A 21,122-nucleotide genomic window follows, 5' to 3' on the forward strand; every position below is an offset into this window, starting at 1 on the left:
GGAGGAAAAGGGAAGGGAGGGGAGGGAGAGAGGGAGGGAGGGAGGGAGGGAAAGAGAGTTGGGGTACAAGGGGAAGGACTAAAGTAGAAACAAAGAAACGCTGCAGGTGTGTGGAGTTGCGAACATCATTAGCCTGACAGCACAAACAGGACACGAGTGAGGGACAGGTGGAAGGTTCAGTGAGGAGCTGTGTTAGTTTATTTTATATCAGAGTAAGTGCTGACCAAGTCATGGCCCTTCTTACCAACGGCGTGCAGAATCTGGGCTCCTATTACTGCCTGATCCGACGCAGGTTCAAGAGGAGGCGCAAGAAACGCTCCGAACGCAAAGGTAACCCTCACACACAGAGATGCTGAGCTGGCTGTTTGGAGACTTTGTGGTGTTCAGTGGCAGAGCTGCACACTTTCTGTTTTAAAGCATTTAGTTTGACTTGTGTGTGAAGTTTGAAGTTGGTGAATTGTGCTTTAGTGTAAGAAAAATGTGAATTCTTTACAGTAAAGCAAATTAACTTCAGATTATTTAGTATTGTAGTTTACAAATTGAAATCTTCATTGTTTGCAATTTACCGTTTGAATTTGCACTCAAAACATTTTATTGCACAATAATGTTGAGAGGGCAATTGTTATAAAGGCAACAGACTTAATTTGGGTAATCACAGATCCCGAAAAAACTGTTTTAAATGTGATTTTTCAATGATTATGGATGATTAAAGTATTGCTTTCATGTGGCTCTTTTGTCAGAGAAATTTATTTTATTTATATTCAGTCCCCCATTAGCTGACTGCCCCAGTCACTAATCTATTGTATTCAAATAAACAATCGAAGAAATACACCTGTAGACTAATATTAGGTAATTTGTTTTTCTTTTAAGATAATTAAAAAAAATATGGAGCTGTTTGACTCCTGTGTTTGCAAACACTTTAATGGAAATAGACCATAAACACCATCAGAACACATTTGTTTGTTTTTTGTTACTATTTTACAGCATTTAAAGCCTTTTATTGACGAGACGCAGTAGAAATGAACCAGAAATCTGGAGAAAGAGAGAGATGAGGTGATGACTTTTGGATTTTACCGTAGACGTGATAATTACTGGACATTACCAGGACACACTGTGGCTGCAACTAATAAGTGCTTTTATTATTAATTTATCTGATGGATACCATCTCAATAAGTCAAATAATTGTTAAGTGTATAAAATGTAAAAAAGATGTTTTTAAAAAATTGTGGAAAATGTCCAACATGATGTCTTTTAATGTCTTGTTTTTTCAGTATAAAACCCAAAGATTTTCAATTTATATTATAAAAAGCAGTAAAAAAAAAAAAAAAAAGGCAGAAAATATCATATTTGAGATTTATTCTAGTTGAAAACAGCATTTTCTGCCATTTCTGCATCAAAAATTACTTTAATGATGAATTGATTATGAAAATAGCTGCCGATCATTATTGATGAGTCCGGTTATTCACGAAGTGTGGGAGTTTTCACATTCATTCATTTTAAATGATCATGACACAAATATCTTTTAATAAAAAGCTTCATAGTTACAAAACAAATATTTTAAACCTATAATAGCAATAGATGCCCTTCTTATCTAACACATCTATAACCTTTTAGACATTTCTTTCATTCACATAATTAATTAAGACAGTAGAATTGTAAATGATACAAAAATAGGCTACGTCAAATTATTCTGGTAATTTTTATGCATGAAGGGGTCCTGGTATATTCTCAGTATATCCTATAAGAAGTCTTGGATGGAAAAAGATTGAAGACCTCTGGATAAGTCGACCAATTGTTGGAAGCATCATCATAAAACAACTTCACTCAAGTTTTATCACGTTTATTAAAGAAAACTGTCAGTCAGTGAAGGAGAGATCAGGTTAAAATGTGTCTAAATTCCTAGATATCCTCATTCTGTTTCGATTTAACCTATTTTTCTGCATGTTTGTGTTTAAGGATGGTTATTATTGATCTATTGAGTAAAGGCGATCTCTCTTTCTCTCTGTAATGGAAGTCGGCTGATGGGAGCCCCACAGAGGCTCTAAGCTTTTCTCTCCTGAGTCTGCTGCTCTGCTCTAGGGATTAGCCTAACAGCAAAGGTAGTAATTACTTAGGTGGCCACAGCTCACTGGCAGTATTAGCCATGTCTCAGCCACTTGCTTTGACACCCACCACCCTCCGAACCCCCCACCCCTACCCCCCTCGCCGAGCCGAGTCCATTCATCCAAGTAAATCCACCACTGCTGATGCTGCATTTTTAGCCCCCCGCGACTCGCACTCGAGCCCCGCTCACTCAGAGACTGACTACGTCCATCAGCATTACACAGGTCTGATTCCGGCCTTTTCACTCTCCCTTATCACCATGGGAATGAAAGTGGCACTTTTTTTCCCAGCACACTGAGAGAAGCGATGACTAAGCAGGACTTTGGGCTAATGTTGCTCTACTCGCTCTCTCAGTCAAGCTTTAATGCCCGCCGCCGGGAGCCTCCTGATAAGTTGCTTAGTACTTTAGCTTTAGTGCCCATTGGGTTAGCCACTAATGCTAGCCGTGAGGACGAGGTCACACACTTACTTAAGACAATCATTGGGAGAATAATGCGACACAGACTGAAGAAAATCTCTTTGCTCAGTTACCCTGTCAGCGAGGTCACAGTCAGCAGAGCACCAGTGGACTGGCCAGTCCATTAAGTGTAGATTAGTGTCTTCCACAAGGGCACTTCAACACGTCGATGCAGGGGTCCACCAGGGTCAGCTGTTGAAGTTTAAGCCATCAACCGCTAATCCACACTGCAGCCTGACCACTGCTCTCAATGTGTGTGTCTACTGAAATCCTAGTTTCACCCCAATGACTGAGCTCAGTGTGATGAAATGTTGTTAATTCAGCTCAGATGGAGAGTGTTCATATGTCTGCTGGAAGAGGTCATTACCCTTAAACACGTCCAAATTGCTGTATGTTTAATTCAAACTTACAGTAATTATCCAGCTGCTAAGACTAAAGTTTGGGTTGGCTTAAGAATGTTTTAATCGACTTAGACCAATACAAGCCATTAGTCGACTAATCTTCTAAGAGGACCTAACAGTCTGAATTAAAGTACCTTAATAACTGACTAAAACACATGCCGTCCAACGTGTGTACCTGAATCTGAATATGTTTTTCACAAAGGCACATAATGTGGCAGGAACAGATATTTTCCCTTATTGTTATTATTCTGGGGGGGGAGGAAGAAGTCTAAATTATGAAAAAAACAGCATGAGGATGTTGAAATATGCTTAATTTAAGATATGCCGGGGCTACACGGTGGTGTAGTGGTTAGCAGTGGTTATACTCCAGACTGCAGCTCTTCTGTTTGGAGTTTACATGTTCTCCCTGTGTCAGCGTAGGTTCTCTCCAGGTTCTCCAGCTTCCTTCCACAGTCCAAAGACATGCACTTTGGTTTAATTGGTGACTCCAAATTGTCCATAGGAGTGAATGAGAGCATGAATGGTTGTCTGTCTTTGTGTCAGCCCTGGCGACCTATGTCAGCTGGGACCGGCTCCAGCCCGCCACGACCCAAGTGCAGATAAGTGGTTAAGGAAAATGAATAAATTAATGAAATGAATATATGCCAGTATGAAATCATTTTGATGCTTTGAATGCACGTTGCATTATCAATGAATTGTAGAAATACAACATTTACCCAAATAAATGTGACTTCTGGTATAAACCACACCTTCAGTCATCTTTCTGAATCCAGACACAGAGAAAGATTATGCTAGTTGAACATATACAGATAATGACTTCTCTTTACACCTTTAATGTCCACTGAGCTAAAGATATATATAGTACTATGACTCACATTAGTTCTTTAGTCAAATAAGGAATAGTTTAGGGCAGTGCACACCAGTACAGGTAAATTCTATTATTTTGGCTAGTTAGAACAGTTTGAAGGTGGGTGGGTGCTGCGTTGAATAAGTGTAATCCCCTCCAACAAGTGCAATAGAGCTGGCTGAATACTGAGCTAGCACTTTCTGTACTCACCTTCAATACACTTTACTCTAATTAGGCAAAATAAGTAATGTTGTTTAGTTTCCTGGTGCATACAATACAAAGTTATTAAGATCATAATTATTTAGAGATAAAACATACAGTTAAATATACATCCAGAAGGCGTAAATACTTCAAGGGATAGTTAGGATTTTTTTAAGTGAGGTTGTATGAGGTGGTTACTCACAGTTCATGTATTACCTTCACTAGATGGTGGTCTGTGTGTTTCCAGTTTGGAGAACCAGATACGCTCCAGACAGGAAATTAATAAATTAATTACTGCAGATGGGGACAAACACAAAATGTTGTATTTTGTAATGTGTTGTAATGTATTTTTTCACCTAAACAAAGGCCCACCCTTAAAATGTTATACCAGTTTACGTGTAAGTTATTAACAATATGTCACCGATTTCTGCTGCTATCCACAGCCGTTTCATTTGGCACTACTTTTTCTCAACCGTAGAATCAACTGACCAAACCAGCTGATCTGCAACAGTGCACAAAGCATATAAGTGCACTTATGCGCAGGAACATGGAAGTTCTACAGTTGAGAAAAAGTAGTGCCAATTCAACTACTACAGGTAATGCATTGACTGTAGGTAAGAACTTTATACAACCACACTTTAAAATCCAAGCTACCCCTTTAAGCTTAACTGTACAGGAAGACCACAATGACAGATTTAACCAATTTTTAATATTGTTATAAACACCAGATGATTCAGGCAAGATACAGAACAACACACTTGGAGTTTATACTAAATGAGAAGAGTTGTGATTTAGTGTGATTTGGATCTCAAGAGACTCTAGTGTGATCAAACATGACTTCAGAAAAACACTATAATTGTTAAATGTTTGAACTTGTGCAGGTTCTGTTTTGCACCTGAAGAAAAACGGGCAAAGGATTCATGTTAATGTGCATTTTCAGATGACGCTAGTGGAGGTGAAGCTGCTGTTTACTACTTTACATGTTGTTCTAGGCAGTGGTAGAAAAAGTACTAATACCACACCGTGAAATTACTCCACTACAAGTAAAAGTACTGTATTGAAAACTCACCAAAGTAAAAGTACAAAAGTATCAGCATCAAAATGTACTTAAAGTATCAAAAGAAAAGTACTTTTTATGCAGAATGGACCCACTCAGATTGTTATATATATATTCCAAATATATTATTAGATTATTTGTATTGGTGCATTTATGTAAGCAGCGTTTTAATTTTGTAAAGACATGGCTCATTTTAACTACCTAATATACTGTTATGAGGTATCATTTAGAAACAAATGTCAAATCACTTTATATGTATCATGTTTTTCATGTTAAATCTTGACCCAAAAAGTAACTAAAGCGGTCAGCTAAATGTAGTGGAGTCAAAGGTACAATATTTGCCTTAAAATCTAGTGAAGTAGAAGTATAAAGTTACATTAAATGAAAGTACTCAAGAAAAGTCCAACTACCTCAAAATTGTACTTAAGTGCAGTACTTGAGTAAATGTACTTAGTTACATTCCACCACTGGTTGTAGGCGTATGTTTTATAAGTAATTTTATTGACACGGACAAACCTGTAAAACAATTCAAATTTTAGTGTAACTCAAACCTTTAGTTGTATATACTGTAGGACCGTACCGTATTTATCGACGCAAATGATCATAATTTACCTTTTCCTTATCAGTGGATTACCACAGAGTCTACAGTGACTTTCAAAATGGTGAATTTAAGCATATCTTCCAAGTGATAAGTTCTCCAATGCATCTCTCATAAATGTGCCAAGCCATGACACTCGTAGACGATGCTTTCCAATGGGCCGTATATGAAATATGGAAAATGGGGAACAGAGGCCTTTTTTTGCCGTGCCAGCAGAATCTTCAAAATGAGCTTTTTGTAACTTGAAGAGGGGGGCAGAGAGGGGGATCTGCACCGCCCGACACTTCCAATCCATCGCTGTGGAAGAGCCTCTGCACACAACAAGACTCTGTTCTCTCCTTTGATGACTTTACATCCCTTCTACACACCACCTTTCTTTCCTTCTCCCAACCCTACTCTTTTCATACATTGACAGACTCGATGTATGGCTGACTTTATATCCTGTCTCTTAATTGATTTTGCTGTTTTTATTGCCCTTTAGAATAATCTAAGCTGACGAGTGTAGGAACTAAAATACATTCACAGCTTTTGAAAAAGCTCCGACAGACCCGATTAACGTTTGACAACAGCAACAATGGAAATCAAATAGAAAACACAGTCGCATTAATTTACCTAACAACAAATAAGCTGTTGATTATGAGCAGTGTCTTATTTAGTGGCACAACATTTCCAGGCACAGCGGCGCTCCGTCACGATAAGGAATGAGTTGTGTCTGCCTGTCTCAATGTAATTAGCCTTGATTAGCATGCTGCTAATGACTGTAACAAACTGACGGAGGGGCGGGCGGGGGGCGGGGGTGCGACCATTGTAGCGAGAATGCACAAACCGCCGAGGTGTGTTTAGCAGGTGGAGAGACACTTCAGGGCCCTAGAGATGTATTCAGGGATTTGTGTTGGCTCCCTCCGCCGCCACCGCCGCCGCAGAGATAAACTTCATTTGTGCAGATTCACATTCGCTGTAGATCCAAATGGATATGGATATTGAAATGTTTTGCCGTTTGAGCTGGTTATTCCACCGCTATCATGTCGTACGTGGAGAGGAATTTCTTGCGAGGTAATGGAACAGGACATACAGGGATCAATATTAGATTCTCCCAACCAAAATATGAAACCCTCGCCAGCAATACAGAGGCAAGATTAATCCCATACTTTGGAATCTCACCAGCTCAGTCACACTTCATATTGCTTTTTGTGTGATAAAGTGTAGCCCTCGCTGTTTTTTTCTGCCCTGTCTCGGACTTTACATCTGTCCTCCCGCTGCTCTCCCCTCCCACCCCTGACATCCGTCCTCTCAGGGTGCATGAACACTTTCTCCCTCCCTCTGTCAGCTGCCACGACCTTTTTCATCTGGCAGAAGTTCCCCACCCTGTCCTCCCCCTTGCTGTCCATCAGCTCTACCTCTGTGCCTGACAATAGCGAAGGCACGAGGTGTGAAATTCAACTTCTCCATGACACGACGGCAGCATCACGAGTGCAGGAGCCACACAAATCTACATGCGTTCACGTCCTTGCACAGCGTTTATTTTCTCCCTTTGTGTGTATATATATATATATATATATATATATATATATATATATATATACACACACAAACACATCCTTCTCTGTGCAGAGCGGGATCCCGGAGCGCCTAACCTGGCCTTGAATGTGACAAACGGTGTTAGCTGTGAGCACCCTGAGCATCCAGGCGAGAAGAACAGAGGACAGAGGAGAGGGTTGTGTGTTTGGGGCTAGATGGACAGAGGAAGGCACAGGGAAAAGAGCTCACAAAAACACTTTGAATTTCCAAAAGTAAACCGCTGCTTTGCCCTGGATGCACAGCCGAGACAACACCTTTCAGCCCTTTGGAAATGTTTTTGACAAATGAGGAAGAAATACAGCATTTAGGGCACTCAGAGTTAAAGGACAGCTTTGATATTTTTTCAACCTGGACTATTTTTTCTAAAGTTTTTATGTTCAAGTAACTAATGGGGACAACAATTTGTAAAATTGCTCCAGTATTGAGCGAGAGCATTGCAGCTTGCAGCTGTAAAACAGGCTTCATGTAATCCTCTGGGACAATTAATGTGTATAGATGTTTAGAATCAGTGGAGCCCAACTGATGTCTGTAAAGGGGGAAAAATCAAAGATTACCGATATTGTGATATATTTTTTTTAGCTGGACTGAAAAAAAGACCTTTTCTGTTTGGACTGTGCACTGATTTTGCACTGATAAGACTCTTTAAAGCTACTCAAAAGGCTGGTTTCCTAAATAAATAACTGAAAATTATTCAACATTACATATAAGTATTTACATTCATTACAGTCAACTGATTCTAAAAATGAAAGCTGAGAGAATGAGAGAAAAAGAAAAGGATATATAAAACTAAAATGAATAAATAACACATTTCTAAATCACCCCAAGCATTGTTTTCTGCATTATTATTTTAATTTCAGCACATATCGGACAACGTTTACACCAATAATGATGGATACTAATATGTCAGCCGGACGATAATTCGGTCAGGCTCTAATTATCCGTCTTGAATCAGTTGATATTTTGCACCTAATTGCTTATTGAATGATTTATTTTGCCTACTAGGATTTAATTGGTGATGATGCCAGGCCAATACATTTACTTCAACTAACAACATCACTCCCGCTCTGTTTGCTGCAGGTCTCTCTCCACTCTTAGAACATCATTTTTTTTAGAGCAAAAGAGCTTGAGTATAGGTTTTCTTTTTTGAGATCCAGGGCAGCCCAGGACAGGACTTCTTCTCCTCTATCTGGCAGCAATCATCCCAATCAGAACAGTCTCTGCAGATGTAATGGTTTGTTGCACTAGCCACAGCTTCAGCCTGTCCTTAATGCTCAAACATGAAAAAAATCTGCGTTTTTCTGTACTCCGACAGAACAAACTCTCTTCCTGGCACTCCAACTCTTATCCCATTTAAAAAAAAATGTTTATTCTATTAGCAGTGGTAAAATGTAACTAAGTACATTTACTCAAGTACTGTCCTTAAGTGTCATTTTGAGGTACTTGTACTTTATTTTTTACATTTTATGTAACTTTATACTTTTACTCCACTACATTACGAGGCAAATATTGTATTTTTTACTACATTTAGCTTTCAGCTTTACTTTTCACATCAAGATTTAACATAAAAAACATGATTAAGTTAAAGTGATTTCACTTTTTTAAATTAAACCTCATAACAGTATATTATATAGTTTAAATGAGCCCTACCTTGAGAAATTTCAAATGCTGCTTACATAAATGCATCAATAATAATAATCCAATAATATATTTAGAATATATAAAACAATCTGAGTGGGTCCAGTACATTTACAGTTGTACAAAGTACATTTTGATGTTGATACTTTTGTACTTTTACTTCAGAAAGTTTTGAATGCAGGATGTTTACTTGTAGTGGAGTCATTTCACAGTGTGGTATGAGTACTTTTACTGAAGTAAAGGATCTGAATACTTTTCCACCACTGTCCATCAGTCACTTTGATATGTGAAAAATGCAGTAAGATTCACGTTGAAAAATACTGAAGTACCACTTTAACTCAATTAAAAAACTTTATATAAAAGTAATATGTTGAAGCTGTTCTGAGAGAGATCCGTACATATTACACAATCTGTGAATCCTGTTGATGTGTGTGCATGTGATCGCAGGTGTCTATATCTTCAGGAGTTCCCTACCTGTGCCCTGTTGGGTGCCTGAGCATTGAGCACAGCAGTGGTGGTCCTCTGTGAGCTGGGCACGCTCACACACACCCACACATACACACATTCACACATTCACACAATCCCAAACACACTCAAACATACTCTTTTCCCCACAGGCGCCCGGTGCCTATGCTGTGTCATAAATCAGAGCTGTCAAATAGATTTTACAGCTCCTAGTGAAAAGAGGAGAGGCAGCCACCCAACAACCTTGAAAAGATTGAAGAAAGCAAAAGTAGAGGAGTTTTATTATTATTAAAGCTGATACCTGGACCTGAGGAATCTGTAAAGAATGAAGGGACACTTTTTCAGTTTCTTGGTGTGGCGAGCATGAGCCCGTCACATAATCTTTGCTTCACAATAAGGCTACATGACAGGATTTTTTAAGGCTTATTGTTGTTGTTTCATTGTCTTGGCACTGACCTGACAATCTCATTGTAATCCCACTGAAGTATTGCTATCAGGCTAAATGCAAAATGAGGCAGAAATCGGCAGGGAATCTACAGGAAGCAGCTGAGCAGAGATAGTTTGGGCGTCTCTATTTTGCATTTCTTTATCCAAAATGTTTCTTTATCCACACTGATACGTCTTCATCATGAGCCAGACGCAAATATATGCACAGAAGCAGTTTAGCTTTGTCGAATGTGATGCAAGATTGAGCACAGTGTGCCCAAACTTGAAAATAATTTATAATGTCTTTTCTTGCATGTAAGGTGTTCAAAACAGATAAATATATGTGGCAGTCTTTCTATACATCTCTTGGCATCATCAGGGCTCTGATTGCCAATTCATTGCTGTCCAAGCTCAGTTCTAACTTCCAGTTTTTTTTTAAAATGCTTTGCATCCTTTGATGCTGCATGGCATTAAATGGATCCAGTCAGCGACTCAGACTTCCTGTTGCCAGCCCCTCAACTTAACAAGATAAATTTATTCTTCAGAAAAAATAGGGAGTTGGTCAGAAAATAACTGTTGGTGGACATTTCATTATATGATACAGAATCAGCAGTAAGAGTTTAAAGATGATTTAATTTAGAATGAAAACCAGACGCAAGAGATTCAGTTTCGTAGATACAGAACTCTCTTTATGAGTTAATCTTTATAAGTTTTGTGCGTGCGTCTCTCTCTGCATTCCCCAATCACCTGCGTCATCCATCCACAACATTGCCACTCTGAGGGAAAAGTCTGATTAACGTTTGCCAGACGTTCCTACATCACATTATGTACAAAGGTGTGCACTGACTGCAGTCGACACAAAGTCAGTAATGTTGTTACTAGGGCCGGGACTTTAACGCGTTAATTAAGATGAATTAATTACACAAAAATTAACGCGTTAAAAAAATTGACGCATTTTAATCACACTTATTTTTGCACCGTGGAACGTTTCTCACTGGATGAGTTTCAGGCGGACTGATTATACTGGAGCACCAACTAGCGTTCATGAGTTCAGACAACAACAAACCACAGTGAACATGAAGGAAGAAGCTGATGAGACGCTTTGGTTGGCCCCGTGGATGATGGGACATTTAGTTACAAAAAACAACGGATGGAAGCGTCAATAGGAGCATGGTTGTGTTGCTATGCAACAAGGAATTCACATATCACCGCAGCACATCCAGCCTCAAGTATCACCTCAATGCAAAACATATAGCAGCTAGCGGCTAGTGTGGTAGCTAGCGTGGATTGTGTTTTACTTAAAAAAAACTAAGTATTATAGTTTACAGAAGGTCTACCTACCTATAGGCTACCTGAATTTCTGAAATGTACTATATTTCTAAATATGCTATTGCTACACTTAATGGCAAAAATTGCACTGGTCTGTTGGACTTGAACAAAAATAAACTATATTTTTGTTGCTTAAGCTTATGTATTCACTCATTATTCAATGGTATACTAAAAATACATGTGAAAAAAATTACTTCTCACTGTTCCCAGGTCAAATATTTATATATAAATATATAAATATAATATAAACATATTATATATATATTAAAATGCGATTAATTTCGATTAATTAATTACAAAGCCTCTAATTAATTAGATTAATTTTTTCAATCGAGTCCCAGCCCTAATTGTAACAGCTTCTTCCCTCTCAAAAACGTCAGTATAGGTCGTGTGTACAAGCAGCGGAAAACATGCTAAATACACCGTCCACTGTAATGCATCTGCTGCCATCTTGCTGACGCAGTAATGGTTGACAGCCAAGTGAAGTTTAAAAGGCCTGAATCACGTTATTGAACGTAACTTACATTTTTACGTAACTTGCGGTGACATGACCCTTGTAACTACTTCACTTTCGCCATTTACGTACATTTATTTACTGTTTAATCTGTCTTTAATATTGCCTTACCAGGAAGATTTTTGCGCTAAACCTAGGTCAGTGGTTTTATAACATAAATCTACAGAAACTGCAGCCTTTTTTACAACGGCGTGTGCGATGTGTGAGCTTTTTTTAGAACTCGCTGCTGTACCGCCGTGAAACGCAAGCCACGATACGTACATAAGTGTTGTCATTTGTGGTACTGATACACAACCTCTTCTGTCGTTTATGTTGGAGAACTTGTTGAATGTTCTACAATCACTCCTCAGGAGCTGGCTAAAAAAAATTAATTGACTGCCCATTTTTCCTAATAAAATTTGAGGGAAAAATGATTATGGTGAAACTTTTATTATTTAATATTAATTACATTCTGACAGGTTCAAATGGAAGGACATTTTACACAGCCCTGTGTGATAATACCTCACAGTCAAAGGAAAATTTCTTTATGAAACAAAGGATCATTCCATGCGAGATATATGTGAGCACTGAATGTCTGATTCAAATCATTTTGTTTTGGTTACTCACAATAAATCACCATATATATAGTCTGTTTTGGAATAAATATCAGCCTTTAAATAATAATGTTAAGAACATTTTTAAACTAACTTGTTTTCAGTCAGTCTCATTATTGTGCGTCAATAACTCCCATGGTAGACTCAGTTGCAAAATGCAAATCTACGGCACCACTGGAGCCTAAAATAGGCTAAATGACAACAATCAAAGCTGCTTTTTCAAAATCAAAGAATACATTAATCAGAACTCTCGCATAAGAATGTAGCAAACAGAGTTCTAAATACCTTCTGGACGATTCTTTTTAAAATACACAGCGGGGGGCACGAAGAAACAGCTGACGGCTGCAAACGTCTGTCTCTCTCTCTCTCTCTCTCTCTCTCTCTCTCTCTCTCTCTGCCTCTCTCTCTCTTTCTCTCTCTCTCCCTCTCTCTCTCTTTCCCTCTCTCTCTCTCTTTACCTCTCTCTCTCCCTCTCTTTACCTCTCTCCATCTCTTTACCTCTCTATCGCCCTCTCTCTTCCTCTCTCTTTACCTCTCTTTCTCTATCTCCCTCTCACTCTCTTTTTCCCTCTCTCTCACTCTATCTCCCCCTCTTTCTCTCTCTCCCCCTTTCACTCTCTTCCCTGTCGTCTCCTTTCTGTCTATGGATTGCAAAACGTATATTTACAACCAAGAAAAGCACCAAACTTAGTGACGTTTGTCTGCCTGTCTTATGATATTTGCTCTATTTCAGTACTATTGACAGCACTGCACACACACACACACACACACACACACACACACACACACACACCACGTAACAAACAGCACTGTCAATTCTGAAATAGTAGTGTGTATTCTGGCCAACCCTATTGTAGGTTTGTCTTTTTTTCCATAAATATATAATGGTAAAATACAGGGGGATCAATGAGCAGGAAGAAAAACAAAAACAGGCAATACAATATTTTACCAATCAGATTCAACTGGGTGAAGTTCTAGTTGAGGACACCCCTAGTTAGCCTTGTAGAAATACTGTTCTGGGGACTTGTTTGCTCGATCTGAAACACTCGGCCTATGGCTTTTACTGCCGATAGCAAACATAAATACCAAACAACTGTCTAGATTTGCTTCATCAATGACCTGAAACAGTGGAACCATTAGTTTATGCCAAGGGCCTGTGTTTTATGTGCCGTTTATTGTGAGAGCATTGCAGTTTTATGATGGAAGACATCATATTTCTACCGTATAGGCATATTTGTGCAATGTCAGCTGAAACACACAGCATGTATTACATGGATGTTTGATTCTTATGTGAAAAACATAAGCTAAGATGATAAGGCATACTTTTAAATCTTGTTACATGCATTCCGTTTTTTTCCTATAAAGTGATCATCGTCTCATCCAGCTAAAGCCACTGATTGGATGTCTGTGTGTGAATGCCTCTTAATATGCAGAGTGGAGAAAAGCATGTACGTCCAGCAGCAGGACTCAGAAGGCAAATCGCTTCTGGCAGCCTAATTCACTGGTCATTAGAAGGGCCAAATTGAATAATGGACTCTGTGGTAAGTGTGTGTGTGTGTGTGTGTGTGTGTATGTGTGTGTATGTGTGTGTATGTGTGTGTGTGTGTGTGTGTGTGTGTGTGTGTGTGTGTGTGTGTGTGTGTGTGTGTGATGAGACAGGCAGGGCCATGTTGGGTGGCCGTACTCTGTGGCCCCCTTACCTTGGCCCATCAGTTTCAATCAAGCAGCACGACAGGCACTCCCCTCGCTGCCACGACCCCTCTCCATTAGGCCACCGGCACCCACACGTGTACTCCATTACGGTGCATTACCTGGTCAGTGCCTGGAGACATCACCTGAGGAGGCAACGGAGAGGGGGAGAGCGAGATGAAGAAGCTTCTGACTTCACAGAAAAGCCCTGATCCCATTTCTATTAAGATTCTTCCTCTCTTGCGCTTTCGAGGTAATCACTGGACTGCCAAAGCTTTATTGGGGAAAGTAATGGGATTGTGGGATGGCGATAGTAGCACTCACTTACCTAACCGCATACATGGACAGTTAACAATGATCCCTGCATTTCTCCTTGTATCGCTCTTTGTCTTTATTTCCTATTCCACTCTTTCTTTCTCATCTTCTAAGTCTCATTGTTGCATCTGCAACATCATACGTCCATCTATTCATTTTTTGTCTTTTATAATAATCCTGCAATGCTTTACAGTTGACAATACAGTAGATCACAGACGTTTAAGATATTAAATTGTCTGGACTGATGGTTTTCAACCAGAGGTACTTCATTTTCCAGGGGGTACATGGAAAGATTGCAGAGTATTTGTAGTTGGGATAAAAGTAGAAATTATGATTCAATTATCCATAGGGGCCCCCCTCTAATACTATGTACACTCGTACCGCTTTTTAAAAGTAAGCTATTAAAAAAAAATCATACATTATTATACTCGACTTTCATTGAACTGATTTTTTTCACCTACATATGACCTAATTATTGATATCAAATACTAATTGATTTTTCAAGATTTTAACTCTTTTAATGCCATGTTGATCTGATGAAAAAACTTAAATGTTAAATTCTAAACATTTCAGATGGATAAAAGGTTGAATTAGTTTGCCAAAAGCCAGGTTATTGGATAACTGTTGAAGTACTTAGCTTAAAGTAATGGTTAAGTTATAAATGGTATGAATTGGTTAGCTAAAAGCAAGGTCAGTGTGAAATGTTGAAATAGTTAGCTAAAAGTAATATTAAATCAGAAGCAGTTTGAATAGTTAGCTGAATGTGATGGATAAATGGTTGAATTATTTAGCTAAAAGAAAAACAATTCCATAGTTAGCTAAAAGTAACAGATAAATGGTTGGAACATTCAGCCACACCAAGTTACGGTCATCATAGTAGTAGTGATAGTATGATTGCTGACCAAAGCAACCTAAATAGTCCTATTGACAGTTGGGTGTCCATTGGGAATAAATGAAGGGGTGACATGAGTTCATCTGACGAGGCTAGTGGCAGGTTGTGAGCCACTGGTCTGAACCATGCTGGCACACAGAGATTCATCACATGCATCCTTAAGAAGTTGGGAGAGGAGTCAAACTGTAATCGTTTTAGCTCTAATCTCTTCCAGCCAATACAAACAGCTTCTGGGTTGGAATTAAGTAAATAGAAGAGGACACAGCGATGTTTGTTTCCTGTGTTTGCCTCTTTATTAAAGCCTGCACATAACAAAAAGGGAAACTAAAAGCCTGTTTGCTGCTTGGTTGTTTGCCAGTGAAAGCAAGGAATGCTCGTGGTTCTGTATTAATAGCAATATCAACAGACAAGATCACAGGGGGGAAAACAAGATTTTTAAATCAGTCTTTAGTTCCTTAAATTCATGTCCTCCGGCAATGAAACCATTCTCAGTAAATAGCAAAAATGGCAGCATTGTTCCTGCTTACAGTAATTCATTCATTTAACACATTGTTCTGATACCACGTTCTGGTGAGTTGGGTAGGGCTGATTTGGTCTGAAATGTGTTTTTTTTCCTTTAGAATAAGGGAAGAATGTGACAGGACGGGGATGGATTGGAGTGGTAGCGCTGCCCGGTGGGCCTATCAGTCTGTGTTAGGGCTGCTGAGAGGGCTGTCTCATAGGCGGGCTCTCTGCACCGGCCATTTCCCATGGCCATTTGTCTCTGTCCACTTCCTTTCCCTTTGCTTGCCCCCTCTTTTTTCCTTTCATCTCCTCCACCCACTCATCTTCGATTCTTCATTTTGGACTCTCAGTCTTGTTCGATCTGTTTCTCCTCCTCTCTTTACTCCGGCTCTCGGTTTTTATAACTACCACAGCTCTCCTGTTTTCCTACGTTTTCAACTATTCCTCTTTCCAAATAAGTTGTTTTTTTTCCTCTGGCAATGGAAAATAGTTATTTACTAAATTAAACAAAATACATTTATTTTTTATAAAAGACACATTTTAGCTTTATCACCCATTTTTTAAATACTCCACTGAAAATGGTTCAGGAAGGATTTCTGCCATTTCTTATATCTGTCTGTACACAGCCTGAAATCAACTTCTTGTTAACTGATTTCTGCAACAAGTTCTCCAACCTAAACAACAGAACAGGTTGTGTGTCAGTACCACACATTGCAGCACATCTGTACATAACGCGGCTCACGGTACATCAGCGCGTTCTATAAAATGGCACACATGTATTGTAAAAAGGCTGCAGTTTCTGTGGATTTATATTATAAAACTAATGACTTAGGTTAAGGGCAAAAAAACGTCCTGGTAAGACGTTATAAAAGACAGTTTAAACAGTAAGTAAACATATGTAAATGCCGGAAGTGAAGTTGTTACAAGGGTCACATGAGTAACACAAGTTACGTAAAAAATTTAACTTACATTCAAAACGTCATTCACGTAACTTGCATAAAAAATCGCTTACTTTTGTTTTCACACGGGACCCAAACCCTGCCCTCCTGGGTGAAAATCTGCCGTTTGTTTGACCCATCCACCATCCTAACATTAAACCGAAGGCGGAAAACCTTTTTAAATCTGCTTCACTGTCAATCACTACTACGTCAGCAAGATGGTGGTGGGCGCATTGCAGCGGTTGGTGAAATACATCAGTGATACTTTAAGTACATTTTGATGCTGATACTTTTGTACTTTTACTTTAGAAAGTTTTGAATGCTGGACTTTTACTTGTAGTGGAGAAATTTCAGGTGTAATACTTCCACCACTGGTAGTGTGTCATATTTCATGCAGCTCCCTCTGGAGCCACAAAAGGCTGAATACAACCACAAGTGCCTGATGCAGGTAAACGTACGTGAATATCTAAATCCATCTTGCCTACAAAGCTCTGATTGGTCTAACAGCCATTGATATGCATGACAACAGGAGTCTGGAAGCAGATCATCAGTTACTACCAGACAGTTGTTGTTTCCTTGAAAGAAAAAAAAAGCTGTGAGAATGCCAAAGCCTTATTAAATAATAAAAAATATAATGATCAGTTTTATTTGTTTTTTGTACTTTTTGGTTTTCTCTACTCTTATATCAATCACCTGGGGCTAGATGAACAATGCACAAAGTTCTATATGTAACACAGAAACTCTCCGGTCGATACACAAATAAATCAAACAGTGAAGTCAGCTCAGTAAATCAATAATTCCACACAAGCAAAGAATACAGAGTAAGTCCTCTTCTGATAAATAAACCAGTTTTGTTAGAGATTCCTTGGTACCTGAAAGATCATAAAACGCAAGAATGTGACTCCAATATCAGAAGCAGGGATGAAAATGTCAGGGTTCAGGCCTGAGAGAAAAAACATTGCTAAATAATTCACAGCATTTACGTTTTTTTTCTCCCTGATTATAATACCGTACAAACAGTACGAGCAGGTTTTTCAAATATTTTCCTATGAAATTCTTTCCCTGCTATACAACAACACAGTTATCTAATCTTTCTGACATTCACTTTACTATGTGTCAAACTCCACACCAGTTGGGACTGCACAGCTCCAAACTGACCAAATAAAGCCATTACAAGAACATGTTTGATTCTGGTTTCCTTGGAGGTGGAAGTTGTTGGTCCTTACCTCATTTTCCACCTCAGACGATGGCTGTCAAGCTGCGTTTCTCATTGTAAATAGAGTGGGCGGGTGAATAGAATCACTCTGTGCATGGATGTGTGTGTGGTTGGTGGGTTGGGGCGTGTGTGTGGTGTCGAATTTCTAGAGTATTGTCACAACCTACATCCCCGCTAGCTTAGGAAGATGTAAAAAAAAAAATCTCTTCTCTAAGGCTACTTTTTGATGCACACTACCAGTCAAAAGTTTGGACACACCTTCTCATTCAGTGGTTTTTCTGTATATTTTTATTAAATCTTCTACATTGTAGATTGATATAAAAAATCAGAACTATAATGAAACACAAATGGAATTATGTAGTAAACAAAAAAGTGTTAAACAAACCAGAATATGTTTTATGTATTAGATTCTTCAGACATGGTCTCAAAGTCATTAAGAAGGCAAGAAATTCCACAAATTAAATTTTATTGAGGTGCCCCTGTTAACTGAACATCAATTACTGTATATCCAGGTACAATATTCAGCCATATAAAACAAAAACCAAGACATCTCAATAGAGTGGGCGATGAATAGAATCACTCTGTGCATGGATGTGCATGTGGTTGGTGGGTTGGGGCGCGGTTAAAGTGTGGTCTCGAAAATATACATTGTATGAGTTATATTTGTGTTGTGATTGAGCTGTGCAAGTATTTTATTTTATTTCTTTGCTCGGCTACCTCCGTTCATATGTGTGTGTTTGTGTCCATCTAAAAGTGTTTATTCACACCGCGATGTGTGTTTGTGTCAGCCTTCTGCGATGTGTCGCGCCCAGAGGCTGAGCAGTTGCTCGTTTTGGCCGTGATGGACACACGAAGCGAGGGCAGCCATTTAGCTGCAGACTCCTTTCTGGCCCAGCAGCTCCTGCTCTCCATCCTCCAACCCCACTCCCTCTGCCCGCCACCCCCCTGGCTCTGCTACTGCTGCTGCTGCTGCTGCTGCTGCTGCTGGGGGAATCATAGCCACTCAGTCTGATGATTTATGACCACACCTGAAGCCAGCCTGAGAAGTTTGTGTGTGTGTGTGTGGAAAGTAAGAAGTCTGTACTGCATCTGTATGTGTGTGTGTGAGAGAGAAATGAGTGTGATCGTGAAAAGGTGTGTGTGGGTTTAAAGAAACTAAAGATGGAAAAATGCATCAGGGAGTTTTCAGCTTCCGGCACAATGATAAAATTTGATTTACAGCTTTTTAGGCACACATAGCAGGGAGTAGTGTGTAGCATGTTGCAGACTGAAGTGTTGGTGTGTTGTCATGTGCAGGGACACCATTATTCCTCACCTGGCCTTTCAGACTTGGCCCCTCTCTCTCCTCTCACTCTCCCATGAACCTTGACTCTGCCAGCCTTCTGAAATGCAATCTCCCATAAAACCATCAAATAAAAAATTCATATTGATACTTTGTGCCTCTGCTTTCTCCACATTTTCCCTTCTCTCACCATCAGCGGTCCATGATGATAAACGACCCACTGTCAGATATTAAAGTCTGGAACACAATAAAAGACTGATTCTTTCCTCTTTCCACACCTCTACATCCCTGCACTTCTCTTTTCTTCACTTTTGAGCGATTTTCATGTTTTGGGGAGTGCATTAATTTGCATTGTAGGCGTTCAGTTGAGTTTCTCATCCAGAGCGAAATACAGTTTTTTTTGTAATTATTAGTATTGTGATCATAGATTAGACGTTTTAGTGTATTTTCAATGTTAGGATTGTTGCTGTTTTCTTTGATAGTAAATTAAATAACTTTTGGATAGTTAGTCAGACAAATGTGAATTCTGGGAAATTATGGCAGGCATTTTTCACTATTTTATGTGGAAAAAGTACTAATAATAGGAATCATTTTGTCTTCAGACAAATATGAGATGGATTATTAAAGTTTTGAAAAGATCTACACTTCAAGAATAAATCACATTGTCACAATCATTTCATGGAAAGAGGTAAAAAAAAAACCATCTCATTCCAATTTTATGGGCCAACATGTAGAAATTAATCAGCAGATTGATTGATAATTAAAATCACCATTAGTTGCAGCTGCAGTGAATTGCAACTTGTGTTGGAGTTTTGCATTTTCATTGTAGGACACTTTTTATAAGATAGATCACACACACCAAGACTTAACCTGAATTAGCTGTGCCGTAGGGGCTCAAGTGACAGTGTGTGTGCGAGGACAGTGCCCATTTCCTCCCTCTTAACCCCCAGCTGAGCCTCTGTACTGGACCATTACCCAGCGAGTCCTGGCGTTCTGCCGAAAACCACAATACCGCCCCAGACAGCCTGTCACATGAGCAGTCGGCTCAGAAATAGACTGTAGCCAGAGCAAGCTCTCTGCTTGATGCTGTGGATGTGATATTGACTGACACTTTGTGTCTATAAGTAAAGTTCTTTCGTGTTCAGTAAAGTATTCATTTATATAGTTTTACATTAAACTGTAGCCTCAAAAAGTAATGATGGGTTCAGTAAATGGAGCAATTTTAGTTCAATTGGGCTTTCATACATGTTTCAACAGCTGTCATCAAGTAGTGACAAATTGTTATTCTTATTTCTTTTCTCTCCACATACAATAATTTATAAATAATTAAATAAAATAAACCTTTAAGAGAATAGGGTTGTCACGATACTAAAATTTTCAACTCGATACCGATACTCAGGAAAATATTCGATACTCGATACCATTTTCGATACCACCAGGATAAAAACAAAGACCCCAAAATTTTACAGAAATATTTTTTTTTTACAAGAAAAATGCAATCTGTAAAAATGAACAGAACCACAGGTTAAATATTTATAATAAAAAACAGTTGTGCAAAAAAAAGCAGTAGTCTGTGGTTACTGTTACATTCTCTCTTTCCATAAAAACGTTTACAAAGCCTCTGTATTCAACACTTATTTTAAAAATTAAGGATAGCTATGCTGAATACGCCTGCCCTCTCTCTTGCTTTTTAGTTTGTTTGACACTTGTTTGGCTGAATTAGTTGACTAAGATAGTTTGTGTAAGAACTTTTGGTTTGCCAGTCTTATTTCTAGAATCAAAGCAAGATAAAATACTGACTTTTAAAGGATGCAAACAGAATGTCAAATGGCATTCTGTGCTTGGCTGTGACTGTAATTGTTTGTTTCAAACATTTTATTGCAATTTCTAGAGTATTGTCACAATGTACATCCCTGCTAGCTTAGGAAGACGTAAGAAAAAAAAATCTTTAAGACTACTTCTTGATATACACTACCAGTCAAAAGTTTGGACATACCTTCTCATTCAGTGGTTTTTCCTTTATTTTTTATTAAATCTTCTACATTGTAGATTAATATTAAAAAAAACTGAACTATAATGGAA

General features: G+C 38.8%; 1 protein-coding gene across 2 annotated transcripts in view; it reads left to right on the forward strand.

Moving 5' to 3' along the window:
* adarb1b (adenosine deaminase RNA specific B1b) overlaps positions 1–21,122 on the forward strand; it is a 157,630-nt gene that overhangs the window by 100,550 nt on the left and 35,958 nt on the right. The window contains exon 1 of one of the 2 annotated variants that reach the window (XM_059343661.1): positions 174–330. The exons of the other annotated variant lie outside the window; for it this stretch is intronic. Coding sequence (XP_059199644.1) covers positions 231–330 — 100 coding nt within the window. The 5' untranslated portion in view covers positions 174–230. Of the gene's footprint in view, positions 1–173; positions 331–21,122 lie in introns of those variants that run through there. 2 annotated transcript variants of the gene reach the window in all.

The sequence above is a fragment of the Centropristis striata genome, chromosome 10 (assembly GCF_030273125.1).
Source record: "Centropristis striata isolate RG_2023a ecotype Rhode Island chromosome 10, C.striata_1.0, whole genome shotgun sequence".
Classification (NCBI taxonomy): Eukaryota; Metazoa; Chordata; class Actinopteri; order Perciformes; family Serranidae; genus Centropristis; species Centropristis striata.